Below are 26,000 nucleotides of genomic sequence, written 5' to 3' on the forward strand. Positions count from 1 at the left end.
GATGAATTGGTCGTCAACAGATGACTTGGTGGATGAGGCTGCTTTGGCTGCACTGATCTCCCACTTCCTCCCTTGTTCAGGGTCCATGTCAAAGCAGCGCCATAGCTGCAGGGCCCGCGTCTGGGCTCATGGTTGGACTGAGGACCTGAACTGTGTGAGCTTTGAGCTGAGCCACCTTGGTTGGGTACTTACAAATAACAAGCTGGTTCTGGGCAAAGCCATGGCCTGAGATGAGCTTCTTGTAGTGGGGGGACCAGAGGATGGACCACACTTGGAAGCATCCGCAGCACTCAGGCCCCATAGTAGACATTCTAGATGTGAATGTGTCAATCACTGGGCCTCCTTCTAGTTGCCAGGACCTTGGCCTGCCAGAGACACCAAGCTACAGCCTTGATAGCCCCTTGACACTGGGTGAATGTCTGCAGGGGAACCCAGCCACCCATGCCAGGAGCACTAGGCCACATGATGACCAAATATTGTCCATCTGTATATCTACACGATCCCCAATTCTATTATCTTAGTAGCAGGTGATGCAACCATAACTTTCTTCTTTCTTCTCTCTTCTCTTCCTTATGAGGAATGAGACTGGATTTATTTATTTTTTAAATCATGGATACCAGGACATTAGTTGTATCTTTATTTTGAACATAAACATTAGAATCTTGGTGAGATTGGTTAAGGCTGAGGAGCCTCTCAGTTTTTATATTTCTCTATACCCCTCCCCCAATGGTAGAACATTTATGTATTCGTTCACACAGTGTATCGCTTTCTGATTATACCTATAAATGTGATAAGTTCACCTAATCTGCATTGCATCTCAATCCTAAATATTATATTCAGTTCTGGAAATTGTCTTTTAAGAGGAACAATAGTTAATTCGAGTACGTCTAGGGTGGCCAACAAAATCTTGCCAAGTATGAAAATGTTAAAATACTGAATTAAAATACTGAAAAAGGCACGATTCAGGTGTGACACATCAGCTCTCCAAACGTCAGGTCTGTCATGTGAAAGATAGATTTGACTTATTCTTTATTGCTCCAAGAACAAGAGAAAGAAAGAGTGGAAGGTAAAAGGAGGCACATTTCAGCTCAATATAAGAAAGATTTTTGTAAAAATTGGAATCATTTAGTGAGTGTTTTGGTAACTAAAAGTGTTCAAAGAGGGACAGCTATGTGATGATATGGAAGATATTCCTTTAATATGTATTTAAATCCTCATATATCTGCTTTTAAATTTTATATTATTAAAGTTTTTACTATTACTAAAATATTTGACTTTTTTAGATGAAAGGCACTAAAAATTGAGTGATCATTTTGAAGCGTCTTTTTAGTATTTAAAAAGATACACAATGCAGTTAAAATGGGGTTATTTTCAGTATAATACTGAAAACATTTACAATAAAAGTGTAGGTGTGATGTCCAGTACAATTCTGATACAGCTTTTTTTTTCTTCTGAAATCTAGCAATTTTCCTGACTGCAGTGTTTGTTTTAGTTATATATATATATATTGAGTATCTCAAAAAGAAATTATTTTATTCAATTATTTTATCCTTTTACCCCTTTGAAGAAAATATCCTTAAACAAAACATTAATTTATATATATATATTCATAACTAGAAGTAGAGTCTTTATTCACAAATTTGAAGCCTTATTTTCACCTCATAATTTATTATGCATAAAGCTAACTTTTAAAAAGCTCTGCAGAGTATTAAATAGTAGCACTTGATTTCAAAATATCTTAAGTCACCATAATTTTAATAGCTTTTTGAGTAGTTGCCAGTTTAATTTTCAGTATGTGCAAATTGGAGGTAAATTATTTATTACTTCCAGCAAATGTCTTTCACAATTTTATTTAATTTTTTCATCTTTTTAAATGGATCATAAAATGACAGTCTTTTATTGGACATCCATAAAGTCAGCAGCAAATAAATACTTTGCAAATAGGTTGCTATGATTGAAATGTCAACCATATTTCATGCAGTATGAAATTTCCTCAGATCAGAGTAGCCCTAACGTATGGCAATGAGCTGTTCTTCTGTTCTGGAATTGTCTTACATCTTTAAACATTAAATTAAAGCTCTGTGACCGTTAGGACTTTGAAATTTATTTACTTAGTTATATATCAGAATACTATTTAATAATTTCTCATGTGGAATGAATTTAGTACCCTTGAATTTAGTTTTATCACTATTAATTGAGGACCAATTGACATTAAAATGCACTTCAAGCAGTCTTTTTGTTAAGTTGCTCAGGTTTCTTCTATCCTTCTACTTAAATGTTCTGAGGATGGAGCAAAGAGCCATTGAACATATTTGTAAGCAATTCTAAACAATGTAGAACCAACTTATAGAAAAGGGAGTTGAAACAGTCCTCAGTTCTGAGCCTCGCCTTCCCTGACCACCCAGAATTATCTGCACTGTGGGCCAGTCCTGTCTCAGAAGAAGGTCTTTCCTTGTCTTTCACAACTTCATAGTCTCACCTCCGGGACTGTTTCTTCTCCAGTGTTACCTCCGGCTCCTCTTCTTACATTTCCTAGTCAGTTTTCACCATGGCTGGATTCCTGACCCATAAACTCACCTTCTCTAAGCCTTCCTTTTCTTGCTGATGAGTTCCAAATCTTCAGACAAGATCTTTCCCTTAGCTTTAAACCAACCAAATGTCCACTATCCAAATGTCAGCTCATTCACTTGGATTTCCCTTAGGCAAATTAAACCTGAAGTTCCCAAATTAAACTCGTGTACTTCTGTTCAAACCTGTTCCTTTCATGTTTCCTGTGCAAGATTACCCACCTTCCTGTGCAAAACACAAACTTTGAAGCCATCTTTAACTACTCCTTCTTCCTCAACTCCTACATCCTATAAATGTCCAAGTCCTTTTTAATCTAACTGCTTAATACCTCTCAATTTTCATTTCAGATTACCCTCATTGACACTATTTGGTTCAGTTCTACTTTGGTCCTTATCTGAAATTCACTGAGAAATTCTTTAAAAAAATTTTTTTTAATTGAGGTAACATTGGTTTATAACATTATATAAGCTTCATGTATACAAATATTAAGTTTTGACTTCTGTATACACTACAGTATGCTCACCACCAAAAGTCTAGTTTCCATCTGTCAGCATACAGTTGACCCCCTTTACCCATTTTGCCCTCCCGCTCTTCCCCTCTGGTAGCCATCAATTTATTCTCTGTATCTAGGTGCTTGTTTTTGTTTTGTTTTGTTTCTTTGTTTTTATATTCCACATATGAATGAAATCGTACATATTTGTCTTTCTCCATCTGACTTATTTCACTTAGTACCCTCAAGGTCCATCCATGTTGTCACAAATGTCAAGATTCCATTTTTTTATGGTTGAGTAGTATTCCATTGTACATATATACCACGTCTTCTTTAGCCATTCATCCATCAGTGGGCACTTACGTTGCTGCTTCCATATCTTGGCCATTGTAAATAATGCTGCAGTGAACATCAGGGTGCATATATCTTTTTGAATTGGTGTTTTTGTGTTCTTCAGATAAATACCCAGAAGTGGAATAACTGGATCATATGGTAGTTCCATTCTTAATTTTTTGGGGAACCTCCATCATGTTTTTCATAGTAGGTGCACCAATTTCCATTCCTACCAACAGTGAAATACACTATGACATTGTTAACTGGTCTTCTACTGTAGAAATTTACTCTTCCAATCCATGCTCTACGATGCAAAAAGTGATATTTGTAAAACACAATTCTGACCATATTTCTGCCTGGCTTAAAAACTCATAAGACTAATTCCAAATATCTAAATATGGCATCCTGGGTTCTTCATGATCCTTCTCCTACTCTCCTTTTCGGCCTCAAACCATATATTCTCACTCTCACATTCTGTGTTGATGCCGTACTGAATGGCTTTTATTCCTTGACTGTTCTGTGCCTTTCTTATCTTCCAGCTTGTTAAATAGTGCTCCATCTTCTTGGGTCCCTTTTTAATCTCTTTTCCTAACTAATTCTTGATCATCCTTTAGGATTCATCATAGAGGTGACTTCCTGCAGGAAATCTTTGTTGATGCCCCCATGCAAGGCTCAGTCTGTTGTAACTCCCATATGGTCCTCTAGTACCTTTGTGCTTATACCTATTTTAGTTAATATCACATTCTATTGTAATTGTTCATGTGGCTTCCTTTCAATTACATTGTAATGCTGTGTTTCATTTGTTATTGCAGCCCTATTACCAAGCACAGCCTAGGTTGGCCTATTGTAGGCAATTTATAAATATTGGAGTAATAGACTGATTGAGTGATTGACTGAACTTACTGGCCAACATTCAAAAACCAATTTGGAGTACAGTTTTAAGTGTTAGGTTCAAGCACACAGCTCAACATAGTTGCAGTGTTGGGTTTTATCAAGATAACATTTTGTAACAGGAAGGAAATAGCTTTGAATAATTTCTTTACACGAACTTACATGACATTATATGTTATACTAGGCATTTTTGGAACAATTTAGCTCTCTCTATTTTTATATGGAAGTAAGTAGAAGAGAAATTCTTTAAAGTAAACAAAAAAGTATTAGGCAATTATTTCTTTGCTGCAATACATTCTTCTCTATTATCTGTGCTGTTTTTTAACTTGGATCTAAAATTTTTATATAAAAGTACCTTGATAGCTGAATATTTTTTTAGACAAATAGTCAGATGTTACAGTAATTTATAGAGTACCCGCTGTGTTCCAGGCACTGTGTTGGACATTTTATGTACATTATTTTATCAAGCTCTCCTCCCCAAAGCAACTCTGAAATAGGTACAGTTATCCCCATTTTACACATTGAAGAATGCAAGATTGAGAGGGTAGTGACTAGGGTTCAAACCTAGAACTCGTAATTCCCCAACATGTGGGCTGAATCTATCCCCTTTTTCAATTGTATTTTATTCTTGGGACAAATAAAGATAAATTCTTTACTCACCTCTCCTTTATGTATGGAATTGTGTAAAAACAATGTGGCTTTAATACATTTTTGCCCATAATAAAGTTTCTGTAACTGAGAGTATGAGTTCTACTGTCCTAAATATACTAACCAGCAATAAGAGTTATATAGCACTCAGAATGAGAAATCCATAGATACTAGCGCAAGTTACATAAAATATGACAAAACATGATATACGTATATTGGAGTCTTGGGGCAAAGAAAGGTCAAGGTATTGAGTCTGGGTTAGAGGGTGAGATGGTTTTATCAATCTGTGTGCCAGCAATGGAGTAGCAGAGCTTTGGACAAAAGTATCAGCTCATAACAGTGCCAGTATCATACCAATAATTTCAAAAATTTTTTCTAAAGAAACAACAAAATTTAAAAGCAGAAATAACTTTTAGAGTGTATTTTTCATGTTTGCAACACTTCTGAAAACATTTCCCAGCAAATATATATACATATAAAAATATACACATATGTTCACAAATAAATATCATATAGTAAATACCATTATAACCATGAGAAATATATGAATGTAGTAAGAAATTGGAAGAGTGACACTGGAGAAGTGACACAAAGCTCTCGCCAGTGAGTGAAATTTAGATGTAAGACCCTAAAGCACTTACTGAGGATTAAGGTGGTATGCAGTAGAAGTGAAAGCACTTTGACTACAGAGCCAGAGAAGTCCAATATTTGGGTAAGTTACCTTTTTAAGCTTCAGGTCCTTTATTTGGAAAATGGAGATAATGCTACAGCCTCCCTCAGTGGGTTGTTGTGAGAATTAAGTGAGAAGATGTGTTAATGTGTTTAGCTCATAGTAAGGAATCGATAAGCACTGTTATTATTAGTACTGTTGTTTCTGGTAGTGGTTTGATCATGCTACTACTGCTCTCAGGAAGGTGAATATTATATTGTTTCAACTGAATCCATGTGTCAAAAGAATCATCCGGTGGCTTTCCATGTCTGTGGAGACTAACCCAGTTTGATCAGACACCAGCTACATTATACTAGACTGAGATTTTAAGAATAATGTGCAAATTGGTTTGGTTGCCTACAAGACCTCATCAGCATGCTATGGGAAACTACAGAAAAGAGTGAATTTTGTTATAAAATACATCTTCTGTTCTTATTCCATTTGGATAAGTATTAAATGTTTTAAACGTTTCCTTCATTAATTAGAGAACTGGTTCATTTCTGGTGAGTTCTACGTGCCAGATTATAAACAACTTTGGTCAATGTCTACTGATCCCTTTAAAGTTGAATCAATAAGATTACCTGCAACAATCATACATTATTATGAATCCAGTAATCTTCCCCCACAAACCAAAACCATGTTTTCTGTGTCATATGCTTTCTGGTACATGCTTTAAAGTAGAGGAATTAGGATCTAGGAAACATTATTTTTGGATTGAACTATGCTTAATCTTCAAAAAAACAAAGCAAAACAAGGCACTGCAGTTCTGCAGAAAAAGCAAGTAGGTTTAAGTTTTCTTTCTTAAATAAGCCACTTGGCATTCTGTGTTGGAATAGTTCAGAAGTTTAGTTAAGTTGATATAAATACCCCAAGTTCTTGTTCTTTTCTGGATTTAGCTGAACTTTTTTTTTTTAACAAAATGTTTTAAAGGGAATATTTTACAAGGAATATTTTTAATAGGAGTAATCCTGAATTTTGAAGAAGAGTTCAGCTAGAAGTTTGTTAGTCCTGTCTTTCCTGGGGGCTCTAGCCCTGTAAGAATCCAAACTAAATATCACATTGAGGGAAAAATACATATTAAGAACTTTCATTTCTTCAAGCCTGTGTGGTATGATGGAAAGAATTCAAAATTTGTGAGAATGCTAGCTTTACCACTTTGGGCCAGGTAATTAACATTTTGGGGCCTATGTACCCCAGCTGTAAAACTGTGAAACTACTTACTTTAAGAGTTCTTTTAAGAATTAAATGAGATAATATCCATAAAATGCCCAGGATAGCATCTGGCACATGGCAGGGACTGAATAATATTTCTCATCTCCTCTCCCTAGCATCATTACTGAAAATCTTACCAGTGGCTTGAGATTGCTTCCGTTTTATCCTAACTCTCCATAACTAATAATATTTGGCACACAACTCAAGGCATAGAGAAGAACTCGTCTAAATTTAGAGTAATTAAGACAAAGTTTCTGGCTTTTAATTCTTGGAATTTAGAATATTTTGTGAGCATTGGAGCATGGTGTTCTATAGAAGCTAGATTAACAAAATGTTGCCTACTGCTTCCACTTTAATGAATGGATAGCTTTGTTTTGTTGGTATCCTGATTATTCTGTGGTAATATATTTCATAAACTCTTTTGGAAAAGAGCTGTTTCCTCAATAACTTTAAAAACTCCTTGTCATCTTTTTTCTCTTTGAAATCTTCTTAGAGCTATGAAAAACAAAATTACCTACTGATCCCAAATGATGAATTATTAGAATCTGAATTAATGAAATTGTAATTATTTTTAATTGTATTATTAGTTGAAATCATATTTTCAGAATGAGAGCTGTATTTCTTAGCAATGGACAAAAATTATTCTCCCTTTTTTCTACCTTTGTCAGGATATTTTAAAATCCTGAACATTTACAACAAATGCCTACAAACATGTAAATTGCGTTCCTTTTTTTTTCATTTAGTTTACTCTGTCTTTCATGATCACTTTCTCTATATTTTATCTTTCAATGATTTGTTATTTCCATTTTTAAAAAAATTTTATTTTATTGAAGTATAGTTGATTTACAATATTGTGTTAGTTTCTGGTGTACAGCAAAGTGATTCAGTTATACATATATACATTCTTTTTCATATTCTTTTCCATTATGGTTTATCACAGGATATTGAGTATAGTTCCCTGTGCTATACAGTAAGACCTTATTGTTTATCCATTTTATATATAATAGTTTGCATCTTGTAATAACTTTTTTTTAATATCTTTATTGGAGTATAATTGCTTTACAATGTTGTGTTAGTTTCTGCTGTACAACAAAGTGAATCAGCTATATGTATACACATATGCCCATACCCCCTCCCTCTTGAGCCTCCCTCCCACCCTCCCTATCCCACCCCTTTAGGTTGTCACAAAGCATTGAGATGATCTCCCTGTGCTGTGTAGCAGCTTCCCACTAACCATCCATTTTACATTTGGTAGTGTATATATGTCAATGCTACTCTCTCACTTTGTCCCAGCTTCCCCTTCCCCTCTCTGTGTCCTCAAGTCCATTCTCTACATCTGTGTTTTTATTCCTGCCCTGCCACTAGGTTCGTCAGTACCGTTTTCTTAGATTCCATATATCTGCGTTAGCATATGGTATCTGTTTTTCTCTTTCTGAATTACATCACTCTATATGACGGACTCTAGGTAGATCCACCTCATTACAAATAACTCAATTTCGTTCCCTTTAATGGCTGAGTAATATTCCATTGTATATATGCACCACATCTTCTTTATCCATTCATCTGTCGATGGACACTTACGTTGCTTCCATGTCCTGGCTGCTGTAAATAGTGCTGCAATGAACATTGTGGTACATGTCTGTCTCTCTTTTTTTGTTAACATCTTTATTGGAGTATAATTGCTTTACAATGGTGTGTTGGTTTCTGCTTTATAACAAAGTGAATCAGTTATACATATACATATATCCCGAAATCTCTTCCCTCTTGCGTCTCCCTCCCTCCCACCCTCCCTATCCCACCCCTCTAGGTGGTCACAAAGCACCGAGTTGATCTCCCTGTGCTATGCGGCTGCTTCCCACTAGCTATCGGTTTTACATTTGGTAGTGTATATATGTCCATGCCACTCTCTCACTTTGTCCCAGCTTACCCTTCACCCTCCCCATATCCTCAAGTCCATTCTTTTGTAGGTCTGTGTCTTTATTCCCATCTTGCCCCTAGGTTCTTCATGACCATTTTTTTTTCCCTTAGATTCCATATATATGTGTTAGCATACGGTATTTGTTTTCCTCTTTCTGACTTACTTCACTCTGTATGACAGACTCTCGGTCCATCCACCTCACTACAAATAACTCAATTTCGTTTCTTTTTATGGCTGAGTAATATTCCATTGTATGTATGTGCCACATCTTCTTTATCCATTCATCTGTTGATGGACACTTAGGTTGCTTCCATGTCCTGGCTATTGTAAATAGAGCTGCAGTGAACATTGTGGTACCTGACTCTTTTTGAATTATGGTTTTCTCAAGGTATATGCCCAGTAGTGGGATACTGGGTTGTATGGTAGTTCTATTTTTAGTTTTTTAAGGAACCTCCATACTGTCCTCCATAGTGGCTGTATCAATTTACATTCCCACCAACAGTGCAAGAGTGTTCCCTTTTCTCCACACCCTCTCCAGCATTTATTGTTTGTAGATTTTGTGATGATGGCCATTCTGATTGGTGTGAGGTGATACCTCATTGTGGTTTTGATTTTCATTTCTCTAATGATTAGTGATGTTGAGCATCCTTTCATGTGTTTGTTGACAATCTGTATATCTTCTTTGAAGAAATGTCTGTTTAGGTCTTCTGCCCATTTTTGGATTGGGTTGTTTGTTTTTCTGGTATTGATCTGCATGAGCTGCTTGTATATTTTGGAGATTAATCCTTTGTCAGTTGCTTCGTTTGCAAATATTTTCTCCCATTCTGAAGGTTGTCTTTTCGTCTTGTTTATGGTTTCCTTTGCTGTGCAAAAGGTTTTAAGTTTCATTAGTTCCCATTTGTTTATTTTTGATTTTATTTCCATTTCTGTAGGAGGTGGATCAAAAAGGATCTTGCTTTGATTTATCTCATAGAGTGTTCTGCCTATGTTTCCCTCTAAGAGTTTCATAGTGTCTGGCCTTATATTTAGGTCTTTAATTCCATTATGAGCTTATTTTTGTGTATGGTGTTAGGGAGTGTTCTAATTTCATTCTTTTACATGTAGCTGTCCAGTTTTCCCAGCACCACTTATTGAAGAGGCTGTCTTTTCTCCATTGTATATTCTTGCCACCTTTGTCAAAGATAAGGTGACCATATGTGCGTAGGTTTATCTCTGGGCTTTCTATCCTGTTCCATTGATCTGTATTTCTGTTTTTGTGCCAGTACCATACTGTCTTGATTACTGTAGCTTTGTAGTATAGTCTGAAGTCAGGGAGCCTGATTCCTCCAGCTCCGTTTTTCTTTCTCAAGACTGCTTTGGCTATTCAGGATATTTTGTGTTTCCATACAAATTGTAAAAATTTTTGTTCTAGTTCTGTGAAAAATGCCAGTGGTAATTTCATAGGGATTGCACTGAATCTGTAGATTGCTTTGGGTAGTATAGTCATTTTCACAATGTTGATTCTTCTAATCAAAGAACATGGTGTATCTTTCCATCTGTTTGTATCATCTTTGGTTTCTTTCATCAGTGTCTTATAATTTTCTGCATACAGGTCTTTAGGCTTCTTAGGTAGATTTATTCCTACGTATTTTATTCTTTTTGTTGCAGTGGCAAATCTGTTTCCTTAATTTCTCTTTCAGATTTTTCATCATTAGTGTATAGGAATGCAAGAGATTTCTGTGCATTAATTTTGTATTCTGCTACTTTACCGAATTCATATATTAGTTCTAGTAGCTTTCTGGTGGCCTCTTTAGGATTCTGTACGTATAGTATCATGTCATCTGCAAACAGTGACAGTTTTAATTATTTTCCAATTTGTATTCCTTTTATTTCTTTTTCTTCTCATTGCCATGGCTAAAACTTCCAAAACTATGTTGAATAATACTGGTGAGAGTGGGCACCCTTGTCTTGTTCCTGATCTTAGAGGAAATGCTTTCAGTTTTTCACCATTGAGAATGAGATTGGCTCTGGGTTTGTCATATATGCCTTTTATTATGTTGAGGTAGGTTCCCTCTATGCCCAGTTTCTGTCTATTTCCATTTTTTTATTCTTAAACAATGATCTTTTGATAATGGTAATGTCTAGAGACAGGGAAAATCTAAATCGGATGGAAGTATTTTTCCCCATTTTCGGTTCTTGTGAACCTGAAACAATCTCAGCATTTTTCTGGATTAAGGATTTTTTTAATTTAATTTCTTTCCTAAAAATGTATTATTTTAAACTAGAACAATGACAACAACAAGAATTTCTTCATGTTTCTATTGACATTAATGCTTCTTTTAGGAACAATTAGATCACTTAAGGAATTTGCCTCTGGCTACTGAGTAAGGACTAGAACTACGAAAGAAAAACACTAAGATAACTGATCAAACGCTTTGACTTTTAAAGTAGGCTCTCTGGCTAATTCTGAATTATTTAAGGAAAGAAAAATTTTCCACAAAACTCCAGTTTTTAATTTACTGTTAATTATTGTTTCTGCGTTTTCTTTCAGAACTCTTGATGTTTCAGTGAGCTTTAATGGAGGGAATTCTGTCATCTCGGGCTCACTAACAGTCACAGCCACAGAATGTGTAAGTCACTTTTCACCTAAAGTTACCTTTTAAAAATAACTCTCTCCAGAAATAATTTATGGACCTTCAATATTGTTGCATCCTACAGTAAAGAAAGTACAAATAATAACACTGGAGACCATTACAAGAATAGGTTTGTATAGAATTTATTGTAGGTTGTTTTGTTTTTTCCTTTAGTCTCCTTTAAAAGGGATTTTAAGAGAGTATACATTATATTTTGATATTTATAAAATTGAAGTCATGTTTAAATATTAGAATAAGGTAGGAAAATGATTTCCAAATGAAGCATTTTTTCTTAAAACATTAACTATATAAAGGAAATAATGTCTTTCTGTTAATGAAGGTTGCATTATAATATCTAAGACATTTATCATATTTTTGAAATTGTTAGTACATCTTAATGAGTGAGCTTATTATTTTGTCCCTTTTAATGTTGGTGCTTTCTCAAGAGTAAGGAACTTGATTTTGAGAGCTTTATAATATCTTGGTTTGAAACTACACTGAAACTATAATTTAGTTAAGATGGTTGATTTGCACTACCTAAGATGCAATATTTGAATATATAAATTCCATTGATAAGAGAGTGTTTTCCTTATAGTTAATTTTTTTGGTTTATCTTGACATTAGATTGTTGAACATGAAAACACAAAGCACTAAAAGGAACTGATCACATGGCTGATATTCTTATGAGTGCATTTTCTTTGTTAAAAATATATAAATCAAAGCAAAAAAGAAAAAAAATTCCTGCCCTTCAAAAGACCAAAATCCCAAACCTAAACATTTTCTCACATCTCATGATTTTTTTTTTTAACATCTTTATTGGAGTATAAAGGCTTTACAATGGTATGTTAGTTTCTGCTGTATAACAAAGTGAATCAGCTATACATATACATATATCCCCATATCTCCTCCCTCTTGCATCTCCCTCTGACCCTCCCTATCCCACCTCTCTAGGTGGACACAAAGCACCAAGCTGATCTCCCTGTGCTATGCGGCTGCTTCCCACTAGCTATCTATTTTACATTTGGTAGTATATATTAGTCCATGTCACTCTCTCAGTTTGTCCCAGCTTACCCTTTCCCACCCCATGTCCTCAAGTCCATTCTCTACTTCTGAGTCCTTATTCCTGTCCTGCCCCTAGACTTGTCAGAACCAATTTTTTTTCTTTTTTAAGATCCCATATATATGTGTTAGCATACGGTACTTGTTTTTCTCTTTCTGACTTATTTCACTCTGTATGACAGTCTCTAGGTCCATCCACCTCACTACAAATAACTCAAATTCGTTTCTTTTTATGGCTGAGTAATATTCCATTGTATATATGTGCCACATCTTCTTTATCCATTCATCTGTCAATGGACACTTAGGTTGCTTCCATGTCCTGGCTATTGGAAATAGTGCTGCAGTGAACATTATGGTAAATGACTCTTTTTGAATTATGGTTTTCTCAGGGTATATGCCCAGTAGTGGGATTGCTGGGTCATATGGTAGTTCTATTTTTAGTTTTTTAATGAACCTCCATACTGTCCTCCAGAGTGGCTGTATCAATTTACATTCCCACCAACAGTGCAAGAGGGTTCCCATTTCTCCACACCCTCTCCAGCATTTATTGTTTGTAGAGTTTTTGATGTTGGCCATTCTGACCAGTGTGAGGTAATACCTCACTGTAGATTTGATTTGCATTTCTCTAATGATTAGTGATGTTGAGCATCATTTCATGTGTTTGTTGGCAATCTTTGGAGAAATGTCGGTTTAGATCTTCCATCCATTGTTGGATTGGGTTGTTTGCTTTTTTTGATATTGAGCTGCATGAGCTGCTTGTATATTTTGGAGATTAATCCTTTGTCAGTTGCTTCGTTTGCAAATATTTTCTCCCATTCTGAAGGTTGTCTTTTCGTCTTGTTTATGGTTTCCTTTGCTGTGCAAAAGATTTTAAGTTTCATTAGGTCCCATTTGTTTATTTTTGTTTTTATTTCCATTTCTCTAGGAGGTGGGTCAAAAAGGACCTTGCTGTGATTTATCTCATAGAATGTTCTGCCCATGTTTCCCTCTAAGAGTTTTATAGTGCCTGGCCTTACATTTAGGTCTTTAATCCATTTTGAGTTTATTTTTGTGTATGGTGTTAGGGAGTGTTCTAATTTCATTCTTTTACATGTAGCTGTCCAGTTTTCCCAGCACCACTTATTGAAGAGGCTGTCTTTTCTCCATTGTATATTCTTGCCACCTTTGTCAAAGATAAGGCGACCATATATGCATAGGTTTATCCCTGGACTTTCTATCCTGTTCCATTGATCTGTATTTCTGTTTTTGTGCCAGTACCATACTCTCTTGATGACTGTAGCTTTATAGTTTAGTCTGAAGTCAGGGAGCCTGAATCCTCCAGCTCCATTTTTCTTTCTCAAGACTGCTTTGGCTATTCGGGGTCTTTTGTGTTTCCATACAAATTGTGAAAATTTTTGTTGTAGTTCTATGAAAAATGCCATTGGTAGTTTGATAGGGATTGTATTGAATCTGTAGATTGCTTTGGGTAGTATACTCATTTTCATATTATTTATTCTTCCAATCCAAGAACATGTATATCGCTCCATCTGTTTGTATCATCTTTAATTTCTTTCATCAGTGTCTTATAGTTTTCTGCATACAGGTCGTTTGTCTTCTTAGGTAGATTTATTTCTAGGTATTTTATTCTTTTTGTTGCAGTGATAAATGGGAGTGTTTCCTTAATTTCTCTTTCAGATTTTTCATCATTAGTGTATAGGAATGCAAGAGGTTTCTGTGCATCAATTTTGTATCCTGCTCCTTTACCAAATTCATTGATTAGCTCTAGTAGTTTGCTGGTAGCATCTTTAGGATTCTCTATGTATAGTATCATGTCATCTGCAAACAATGACAGTTTTACTTCTTCTTTTATGATTTGGATTCTTTTTATTTCTTTTCTTCTCTGATTGCTGTGGCTAAAGCTTCCAAAACTATGTTGAATAATAGTTGTGAGAGTGGGCAACCTTCTCTTGTTCCTGGTCTTAGTGAAAAAGGTTTCAGTTTTTAACCATTGAGAATGATGTTGGCTGTGGGTTTGTCATATATGGCCTTTATTATGTTGAGGTAAATTCCCTCTATGTCTACTTTCTAGAGGGTTCTTATCATAAATGGATGTTGAATTTTGTTGAAAGCTTTTTGTGAATATCTTGAGATGATCATATGGTTTTTCTCCTTCAATTTGTTAATATGGTGTATCACATTGATTGATTTGTGTATATTGAAGAATCCTTGCATTCCTGGGATAAACCCCACTTGATCATGGTATATGATCCTTTTTATGTGCTGTTGGATTCTGTTTGCTAGTATTTTGTTGAGGATTTTTGCATCTGTGTTCATCAGTGATACTGGCCTGTAGTTTTCTTTCTTTGTGACATCTTTGGTTTTGGTATCAGGGTAATGGTGGCCTCATAGAATGAGTTTGGGGGTGTTCTGCCCTCTGCTATATTTTGGAAAAGTTTGAGAAGGATAGGTGTTAGCTCTTCTCTAAATGTTTGATAGAATTCGCTGTGAACTCATCTGGTCCTGGGCTTTTGTTTGTTTGAAGATTTTCCATAACAGTCTCAGTTTCAGTGCTTGTGATTGGTCTGTTTATATTTTCTATTTCTTCCTGGTTTAATCTTGGAAGGTTGTGCTTTTCTAAGAATTTGTCCATTTCTTCCAGGTTGTCCATTTTATTGGCGTGTAGTTGCTTGTAGTAATCTCTCATGATCGTTTGTATTTCTGCAGTGTCAGTTGTTATTTCTCCTTAATTTCTAATTCTATTGATTTGAGTCTTCTCCATTTTTTTCTTGATGAGTCTGGCTAACGGTTTATCAATTTTGTTTATCTTCTCAAAGAACCAGCTTTTAGTTTTATTGATCTTTACTATCTTTTCTGTCATTTCTTTTTCATTTATTTCGGCTCTGATCTTTATGATGTCTTTCCTTCTGCTATCTTTGGGGTTTTTTTGTTCTTCTTTCTCTAATTGCTTTAGGTGTAAGGTTAGTTTGTTTATTTGAGATGTTTCTTATTTCTTGAGGTAGGATTGTATTGCTATAAACTTCCCCTTTAGAACTGCTTTTGCTGCATCCAATAGGTTTTGGGTCATCTTGTTTTCATTGTCATTTGTTTCTAGGTAATTTTTGATTCCCTCTTTGATTTCTTCAGTGATCTCTTGGATATTTGGTAGTGTATTCTTTAGCCTCCATGTGTTTGTATTTTTTACAGTTTTTTACCTGTAATTGATATCTAGTCTCATAGCGTTGTGGTCGGAAAACATACTTGATATGATTTCAACTTTCTTAAATTTACCAAGGCTTGATTTGTGACACGAGATATGATCTATACTGGAGAATATTCCATCAGCACTTGAGAAGAAAGTGTAATTTGCTGTTTTCAAATGAAATATCCTATAAATATCAATTAAATCTATCTGTTCTACTGTGTCATTTAAAGCTTGTGTTTCCATATTAATTTTCAGTCTGGATGGTCTGTCCATTGGTGTAAGTAAGGTGATAAAGTCCCCCACTATTATTGTGTTACTGTCGATTTCCTGTTTTATATGTGTTAGCATTTGCCTTATGTATTGAGGTGCTCCTTTGTTGGGTGCATATAGATTTATAATTGTTATATCTTCTTCTTGGATTGATCCCTTGATCATTATGTAGTGTCCTTCTTTGTCTCTTATAATAGTCTTTATTTTGAAGTCTATTTTTTCTGATATGAGAATTGCTACTCCAGCTTTCTTTTGATTTCAATTTCCATGGAATATCTTTTTCCATCCCCTCACTTTCAGTCTGTATGTGTCCCTAGATCTGAAATGGGTCTCTTGTAAACAGCATATATATGGGTCTTGTTTTTGTATCCATTCAGCCAGTCTGTGTCTTTTGGTTGGAGCAGTTAATCCATTTACATTTAAGGTAGTTATCGATATGTATGTTCCTATTACCATTTTCTTAATTGTTCTGGGTTTGTTATTGTAAGTCTTTTCCTCCTCTTGTGTTTCCTGCCTAGAGAAGTTCTTTTAGTATTTGTTGTAAAGCTGGTTTGGTGGTGCTGAATTCTCTTAGCTTTTGCTTGTCTGTAAAGGTTTTAATTTCTCCGTGAAATCTGAATGAGATCCTTGCTGGGTAGAGTAATCTTTGTTGTAGGTTTTCCCTTTCATCACTTTAAATATGTCCTGCCACTCCCTTCTGGCTTGCAGAATTTCTGCTGAAAGATCAGCTGTTAACCTTATGGGGATTCCCTTGTATGTTATTTGTTGCTTTTCCCTTGCTGCTTTTAATATTTTTTCTTTGTATTTAATTTCTGATAGTTTGATTAATATGTGTCTTGGCGTGTTTCTCTTTGGATTTATCCTGTATTGAACTCTCTGCACTTCCTGGACTTGAATGACTATTTCCTTTCCCATATTAGGGAAGTTTTCAACTATAATCTCTTCAAATATTTTCTCAGTCCCTTTTTTTTCTCTTCTTCTTCTGGGACCCCTATAATTCGAATGCTGGTGCGTTAAATGTTGTCCCAGAGGTCTCTGAGACTGTCCTCAATTCTTTTCATTCTTTTTCTTTATTTTGCTCTACTGTAATTATTTTCACTATTTTATCTTCCAGATCACTTATCCGTTCTTCTGCCTCAGTTATTCTGCTAATGGTTCCTTCTAGAGAATTTTTAATTTCATTTTTTGTGTTGTTCATCCTTGTTTGTTTGCTCTTTAGTTCTTCTAGTTCCTTGGGAAATGTTTCTTGTATTTTCTCCATTCTATTTCCAAGATTTTGGATCATTTTTACTATCATGGCTCTGAATTCTTTTTCAGGTAGACTGCCTATTTCCTCTTCATTTGTTTGGTCTGGTGGGTTTTTACCTTGCTCCTTCATCTGCTGTGTATTTATATGTCTTCTCGTTTTGCTTAACTTACTGTATTTGTGGTCTCCTTTTCGCAGGCTGCAGGTTCATAGTTCCTGTTGTTTATGTTGTCTGCCTCCAGTGGCTAAGGGTGGTTCAGTGGGGTGTGTAGGCTTCCTGGTGGAGGGGACTGGTGCCTGTGTTCTGGTGGATGAGGCTGGATCTTGTCTGTCTGGTGGGCAGGACTGCATCCGGTGGTGTATTTTGGGGTGTCTGTGACCTTAGTATGATTTTAGGCAGCCTCTCTGCTAATGGGTGTGGTTGTGTTCCTGTCTTTCTAATTGTTTGTCATGTGGTGTCCAGCATTGTAGCTTGCCAGTCGTTGAGTGGAGCTGGGTCTTAGCGTTGACATGGAGATCTCTGGGAGAGCTTTCACTGTTTGTTATTATGTGGGGCCAGGAGGTCTCTAGTGGACCAATGTTCTAGACTTGGCTCTGTCACCTCAGAGGCTCAGGCCTGACACCTGGCCAGAGCACCAAGATCCTGTTAGCCACACAGTTCAGAAGAAAAGGTAGAGAAAAAAAGAAAGAAAAAATATAAAATAAATAAAGTTATTAAAATAAAAAATTATTAAAAATAATTTAAAAAAAGAAAGAAGAGAGCAACCAAACCAAAAAACAATGATAACAAGCACTAAAAACTATACTAAAAAATAAACAAAAAAAACCTCAAAAAATGGACAGACAGAACCCTCGGATAAATGACAAGAGGAAATCTATACAGACAAAGTCACAAAGAAGCATACAGATACATACTCACAAAAAAAATAAAAAGGAAAAAAAATATATATATATATTAAAAAAAGAAGAGAGAGCCCCCAAATCAATAAACAAATTGACCAATGATAATAAGTTCTAAATACTAAACTAAGATAAACATAAAACCAGAAATAAATTAGATGCAGAAATCAAACCCCAAGTCTGCAGTTGCTCCCAAAGTCCACCTCCTCAATTTGGGATGATTCGTTGTCTATTCAGGTATTCCACAGATGCAGGTACATCAAGTTGATTGTGGGGATTTAATCTGCTGCTCCTGAGGCTGCTGGGAGAGATTTCCCTTTCTCTCCTTTGTTCGCACAGCTCCTGGGGTTCAGCTTTGGATTTGGACCCGCCTCTGTGTGTAGGTCGCCTGAGGGCGTCTGTTCTTCGCCCAGACAGGACGGGGTTAAAGGAGCAGCTGATTCGGGGGCTCTGGCTCACTCAGGCCGGGGGAGGGAGGGGTACGATGCGGGGCGAGCCTGCGGTGGCAGAGGCTGGCGTGACGTTGCACCAGCCTGAGGCACGCCGTGTGTTCTCCCGGCGAAGTTGTCCCTGGATCACGGGATCCTGCAGTGGCGGGCCGCACCGGCTCCCGGGAGGGGCGGTGGTGATAGTGACCTGTGCTCGCACACAGGCTTCTTGGTGGCACAGCAGCAGCCTTAGCGTCTCATGCCCGTCTCTGGCATCCATGCTGATAGCCACGGCTCGTGCCCTTCTCTGGAGCTTGTTTAGCTGGCGCTCTGAATCCCCTCTCCTCGCGCACCCCGAAACAATGGTCTCTTGCCTCTTAGGCAGGTCCAGATTTTTTTCTGGACTCCGTCGTGGCTAGCTGTGGCGCACTAGCCCCCTTCAGGCTGTGTTCACGCAGCCAACCCCAGTCCTCTCCCTGGGATCTGACCTCCGAAGCCCGAGCCTCAGCTCCCAGCCCCCACCCATCCTGGCGGGTGAGCAGACAAACCTCTCGGGCTGGTGAGTGCTGGTCAGCACCGATCCTCTGTGCAGGAATGTCTCTGCTTTGCCCTCTGCACCCCTTTTGCTGCACTCTCCTCCGTGGCTACAAAGCTTCCCCCTTGCCACCCCCTGTCTCTGCCAGTGAAGGGGCTTCCTAGTGTGTGGAAACTTTTCCTCCTTCACAGCTCCCTCTCAGAAGGGCAGGTCCCATCCTTTTTCTTTTTCTCTGTTTTTCCTTTTTTCTTTTGCCCTACCCAGGTACACGGGGAGTTTCTTGCCTTTTGGGAGGTCTGAAGTCTTCTGCCAGTGTTCAGTAGGTGTTCTGTAGGAGTTGTTCCACATGTAGATGTATTTCTGATGTATTTGTGGGAAGGAATGCGATCTCCACGTCTTACTCTCTACCATCTTGAAGGCGCCGCCTCCATCTCATGATTTTATGGTTTTATATTTTGATCTTTTAATTTGAGAGACATCCTTCCTCCAGCAAACAAAACAAAGCAACTCAATATTATCTGTAGAGAGATAGTTTGTTTCTTGTTGTAAGAAAACATTGCAGGGAAAACAAGCATCCATATGGACTCTTGGGTCATTGAATTGAATTCCCTGGATAACTCTTTAACAACACCTGTTTTTATTTTGAAAATAGCTAGTTGTTTTTTTCCCCTTTTTATCTTCAATTCATGTTGCAATTTATAGGTTTTGTGGATGTTGTAATGTGTAGGTTTCCTGGTCCCTCAGGATGTGGTTGAGATTACAGACGTTTGTGGTATATGGTATCTCAGTGTTTTGCTCACTGAAATGGCATTCTTTCTCCATCCTCCTTCCTTTTCTGTACCTCCAGCCGTCTTTTTTCACCTCTCTTCCACAGAAGCAGGAAAACAAATCTTTGTCTGCATCCTGTAACCATGCACAGTTTCTGTGTGCAGGGATGCTGAAGCCAAATGACTCATTTGTAATGTACAGGTTGTTTGCTTCCTGGAAAGAGGAAGTCTTTCTAGGTCTTGCTAGTTCTAAGGGGAGTGTAACATGACTCGAGGTGGTTTTAAGAGTAAGGTGATTTCAGAAAAAGGAACATCAGTTGTGTCAGAGATGGAGAGAAAGTTTGGGGTCACGTTGTTATATTAAATAAGGCATCTGAATACTTTCCCTTGAGAAGAGATTTAAGCAAAGCCTTGAGGAAGGTGAGGGAGTGAGCCCTGACGACCGTGCAAGGGAAGAGTGTTCTTGCGGAGGGAGCAGCTCGAGCAGAGCCTAAGATGGGACTGTATGTGACTGGTTTGAAGAGGAGAAAGGCAGCCAGTGTGCAGAGTGGAGGTAGCTGGGGGAGGAGGAGGCCTGAGATGAGTAGGAGAGAGTGGAGGGAGAGGAGAGATCATGGAGAGTTTTGTTAAGTCAGTGTAAGATTCTGAGTTTAAGTGAAACAGGAGCCACTGGAAGATGACATGCTATGACTGTGTTTTAAAAGGATCATTCTGGCTGCTGTGCAAAAATAGACTTTGCAGGTAGGGGCCAATGTGGAGACCTGGAGACCAATTCTTTGGCTAGTTCAGTAATCTAGGAGAGGGGATGGTGGCTCCACTAGGGAGATAGCAAGGGAGATGGTGGGAAGTGGTTAGATTTGAATATATTTTAAAGGTGGAGTCTACCGGATACCTAGACAGATTAGATATGGGTGTGACAGAAAGACAATAAGGACAGTTCCAGGCTTTTACATCTGAGCAACTAGAAAGATGAGTTGTCATCAGGTAGAGCCGTTTTTTGAAAAAGTTGAGGAGGTCTGTTTTGGAAATGTTGAGTGAAAGACGTCCATTTTTCATCTCAGTGGGAGTGTCAGAAAGGCTGTTGAATACACAAGTCTGAAGTTCTAGAAAGAGGTCTGGATTGGAGGTGCACATTTGGGAGCTGTTGTATGGAATGAAAGAGTCAACCAAATTCCACATGATTTTTAATAAAAAAAAAAGGAGCTTTTAGTAGGTAGAGCAAGAAGGGAAAGAAAGCCAGAGAAATGTTTTGTATTTATGGAGGAACCGAGATAAACTGGGTCTTGAAAGGAGAGCAGGTCTTAGGCAAAGGGAGAGGAGGGGGGAGCATTTTACAGATAAATAGCAAACAGAAATTGAAGGGAGGAGGGACAAATTAGGGATAGAGGATTAACAGATATAAACCACTATATACTGAATAGATAAGCAACAAGTATTTACTGTATAGCACAGGGAGCTATACCCGTTATCTTATAAAACCTTTAAAGGAATATAATCTGCAAAAATACTGAATCGCTGTACTGTACACCTGAAACGAACAGAATATTGTAAAGCAATTATATTTTAATAAAAAATTAATGAAAAAAAATTGAAAGTAGATATATTTGGTTGTGATAAAAATAGTGGAAGGAAAGCTTGGAAAGAGAAAATTTAGATTAGATTATCCATGGCCTAAAAAAAAAAAAAAAAAAAAAAAGCTTACAGTTCATCCTACAGGTCTGTGGTTCCTAAACTTCAGTACACAGTGTTAAAATGAATGAAGGGAAGAAAATCTTCCACGCTCATGAGAGATTGAACTCAACTCTGCTGAGACAAAGGGCTAGAGAGTTTTTTTTCCTTCCAGTTTTATTGAGATATAATTGACATACAGCACTGTATAAGTTTAAGGTGTACAGCATAATTATTTGACTTACATAACCATGGGATAATTCTTTTTTTCTCATTAGATTTAACCATTATTTTGATTTAAATGCAAATATGTCTGGTGTGTGGTAGTAATATCACCGTTTTATAGATGTAGAAAGTGAGAATGGAGCTGATGAGAAAGTACCTGCAGATGTGTGCATTACATCTCTATTCAGAATAGAAGAAGACTGTGGGTAATATTATGATAAATACCGGCCTTGTATTTACGTGATACCTAGCCTTTCAGGCATATTCGGATGTGATAATTAGGAGAGATGAAGTTAGTAATCTTACTCATTCTTGGATGATGCTTTCGGCTCTTCACAGGCATTCGAAAAGCCAAACAAAATAAAACACCATTATTTAGCAATTGATTAATCCTTGTGGAAATCTCACAAATAAAGAATCTCCTCTGTTTTCCAAGAGCATCCGGGCTCGGTCTTATTAAGGCACTTATGTCACTGGGTTGTAATTTCCTGTTTACTTCTCGGCCTCTCTCTGCAGTCTGTGCCTTGCTCATTGTCTCCCTCTCAGTGCCTGTTCCTTACACGAGGCAGGTGCTCCAAAATTATTTGTTAAAGGAATGAGTGACAGTACCTGTATATTCAGTTTAAAAGTGGGGAAACTAAGGTTTGGACTTAAAAGATTTAACACTAGAATCTGAGGAGGGTTTAGACTTAGGCAGTCCATGCTTTTCGTCTGTCTCAGAAGATCTAAATGTGTCTCCGCTTTAAACAATTCAGTGAAAGATGTCTTTTTTCCCCCCTTGGGCCACTGCTCTTCTGATTCTTTTAGAATAATAATACTAAGAACAAATTTTCTGAGCACTAATTAAGTGCCAGACACTGTGCTAAGCCCTACACATGTGCTCAGCACTTCATGATTTCATTTAATTCTCACCACTCAAGAGGAGGCTATTACTATTACCTTAATTTTACAGATGAGAAAACTGAGGTACAGAGAGCCACCTCTAATCTTTAGTGCACATTGATGCAAACACATTAGAAGATGCTTCTGCTAGTAGGTGGATCCAACCCTCAGCATGCTACACAGCTTGATGAGCAGAATATTGGCTGATTTCAGCTTTCACTGCCCCCGAGAAAGGGGAGACTTGGAGCCTGGAGGCCCTGGGGTTAAACTGCTTGCTCAGTTTCATAGTCGAGTAAATGCTAGAATTGAGAATTGAACCCAAGTTTGTCTTCCCCTGGCCTGAATACTTGCGCAATCTGCCATTCGTTACCAGGTCCTAATTTGATTTATATAAGACAGAGGTTGGCAAATTTTTTCTGTAAAGGGTCAGATAGTAATTATTTTAGGCTTTAGGGGCTACACAGTTACACTACTCAACTCTGCCATTGTAACACAAAGGCGGCCATAGACATATAAATAAACGGGCATGGCTATGTTCAATATACTATGTACACTAGAATTTGAATTTCATGTATTGATAATATATTTTTCTTTAAATTTTTTTCAGCTATGTAATAATGTAAAAAATGTTTTGTAGCTTGCCAGGCATCTTATGAAACAGATGAGCTGATTTGGCCTTTAGGCCATAGTTTGCTAGTTCCTGATATGGAATATTTCAAAAGAATCTAGTAAATGAAATCATCACCTATTTTATGACTATTTTTTCTTCCCCTAGCTCTAAATTCATGGAAGCAAAATTGTGAAGATTTAGTTCCCCTTTTCTGTGTCTGTTTTATTCTAATGTGGTTGCTGTGATTAATTATTTTCTAGATAGATTGCAACAGGCTATTCACGCACTTTTGAAATTTTTGAGTGATTCCTCTTTTCCCGTAGTTATTTTGCAAGTACAGTAGTGACTCTGATTTGTTTTTATACGTCTGTCATTTTGTTAGCTAGAATTTCAGTTCTATTTGGCGGAGTGAAGTTTTTCATTGTACATTATAACTTCCTTTTAATGAAGAAAAGGAAATTAGATGCAGATGAAGTTCAAAGACTGAATGTGTCCAGGATGACTAGAAAATATATTCCTTTTACCCTGAAATCAAGCTCAAGGTTCTGGTGTGTCCCCAACTTAACCCTTAAAAGAGTTTTGGCTTCAAAGCCTTGACCAACATCTGGGTACTAATCTCCAACTGGACTCCTCAGCTAATTTGTCTTTGTAGACATCTGAAAATGCTACTTGTTCAGAACTATAGCTAGGAAGAATTGATCCAACAAATGGCCGATTGGAAGGTCATCTAACAAATGGATATTAACCCAACAAGTGGCCAATTCTCTCTGTAATAAAGAGGATTATTGCTTTCCAGAAATTTGTGTTTCATTATTTTCTTCAGCTGCTTCAGGTACTACCAAGTCCTCTCAATTCTATTTTTCAGACAAAGCTGTCTTTTCTTGTTCTTGACCTCCACTCCCTTCCTGGGCTTTCTTGAACTTCCTCGGGAGGTCCTCTCAGAACCCCAGACCAGGCTAGTCCCTGCTTTGCCCTGTTTCTGTTGTACTCTCCTTCCGTACTTCTCACATTTATGATTGTGTGTTCAAGGGTTGTCCCTCCAACTAACCTGTGGGCTTCATGAAGACTTGTGCAACATTATAGCTTTGGCAGCTTTTTAACTGCCTAGTGTTTAAAGAGCAGCCCACCTAAACAGAGGTGAGAGGCTTTTAGTTTCCACCTATGATACATAACTCTGCGTAACCAGATCTAGTTTCCTCTGACTCTGCAGTTTGCAGCATAGTATCTGCTCATAGGACTGAAATCTATGTGTTTGACCTTTTCTTAATTTGTTTATAAAGTTATGTGAGCAATGAAATTATTTCCCTTTCATGGCTGAAGTCTTTCATGCTCTGATAATGGCTCTGGCAAATCAAAACAAAGGAACTGGGAAAGCCTGAATTTGTATGCAGTGAACTGAGCTAATGTCTGGGACTGGGGCATCCAGGGCTGTGTTTATGGCAAGTTCGGGTTGCATTAAATTCTTCGCTTACTGTGACCTGTTTTCCATCACGCGTCTCTTAAATGTGATAAAGATTAAGTCTGTAGGTCTTCAGAAAGTGTGTATTTTCATAGTCAGTTTTCTTGTAGACTAATTTTCAGAATCAGTTGAGATGATAATATTATTATACTAAATGTATATTTGCATCTGGATGTGCATAATGTTTTGTCAGTGTTCCTAACAGGGGCATTTTTGAAAGAAAATTCAAGAATTTTGACTGCCTATCATGGCCAGCCCATCTACTTTATATTCTGTCAGTATGATTTTCCGAATTTCCTGCTCATGACACATTTGTAGAAAGAAAAAACTAACCACTAAACTTTTAGCATATTCACACCCTCCAGTTTCACGTCCTTATTTCTGAACATAGGATTTGAATTCTAAGAAAAGGGAAAAACAAATGTTCATACAACCCTTTTGGAAGTGGTGTGCACAGCCACATGGTGAGCATTTCCATGGATGCCATGGCTCGATCCTCATGTGGGAAAGGTCTGGTGGGGAAGGCTGCATTCATTCCATACATGAACAGTCACAGATCGGGGCTATCTTATGTAAGACCTTATATTTGAAGGTGGAATCATGAACTTATACATTTGACAACATTTCTCCCATAGGATATCATAGTTTTCTATGTATTTCTTTGACATTCTTTTCCCATTATATTCTTGTTTGTCTAGATTTCAGAGCTTAGTATAATCAAGCCTATGGAGAATTGTATGATTTGTTCATGAACGTTTAGAATTCTGTGTAGAAAGTTGCACTTTGAGTGTTTTCATAGGTATCCTGATGTGTGCTCTGAATTATTTTCTTTGGTTTTGAGGACAGAGAACTTAGATATTTGCCAGGAAATTTCCTGTAAAGTATTTATCTCCTCTCTCTCTCTCTCTCTGACACACACAGACACACACACACACACACACAGACACACACACACAGAACTTTCTGTGTGCAAGACACTGATTTAGACGTTTAGGTTACATCAGTGACCACATGTTGAGCTTACACTTTCATTCTACCAAACTGTACATCAAGAAGTTGCAAGATGACTGCATGTCTTCTCATTTCTTAAATTTTAAATTAATTTTTTATGGTAAATATGTGGTAACATCTTCAAGTGCCTTAAGAATGGTCTAATAGTAAATATTAGAGCTTTATGAAGATTGTGTGTCTATGTGTCTGTGTGTGAAGTTTCTGTAGTTATTTTTGTTGTCTTCTGAAAAATAAATTAAATGACATACTCAAGGATTCTAGGTGATATTTTGGTGGTGTCTGTTTTGGTTCATTTGAAACCTAACATTAGTTACCTAAATAGCTTGTATGGTTATTCCCTCTTGCATCCAGATGCAAAATTAGAAATTAAAGGATAGC

At 37.1% G+C, this 26,000-nt stretch overlaps 1 protein-coding gene across 1 annotated transcript in view; it reads left to right on the forward strand.

Moving 5' to 3' along the window:
* ANTXR2 (ANTXR cell adhesion molecule 2) overlaps window positions 1-26,000 on the forward strand; it is a 161,951-nt gene that overhangs the window by 43,795 nt on the left and 92,156 nt on the right. Inside the window, exon 11 of the mRNA XM_036853450.1 lies at window positions 11,300-11,378. Within this exon, the coding sequence (XP_036709345.1) occupies window positions 11,300-11,378 (79 nt within the window). The remainder of the gene's footprint in view (window positions 1-11,299; window positions 11,379-26,000) is intronic.

Source organism: Balaenoptera musculus, chromosome 5, assembly GCF_009873245.2.
Source record: "Balaenoptera musculus isolate JJ_BM4_2016_0621 chromosome 5, mBalMus1.pri.v3, whole genome shotgun sequence".
Lineage (NCBI taxonomy): Eukaryota > Metazoa > Chordata > Mammalia > Artiodactyla > Balaenopteridae > Balaenoptera > Balaenoptera musculus.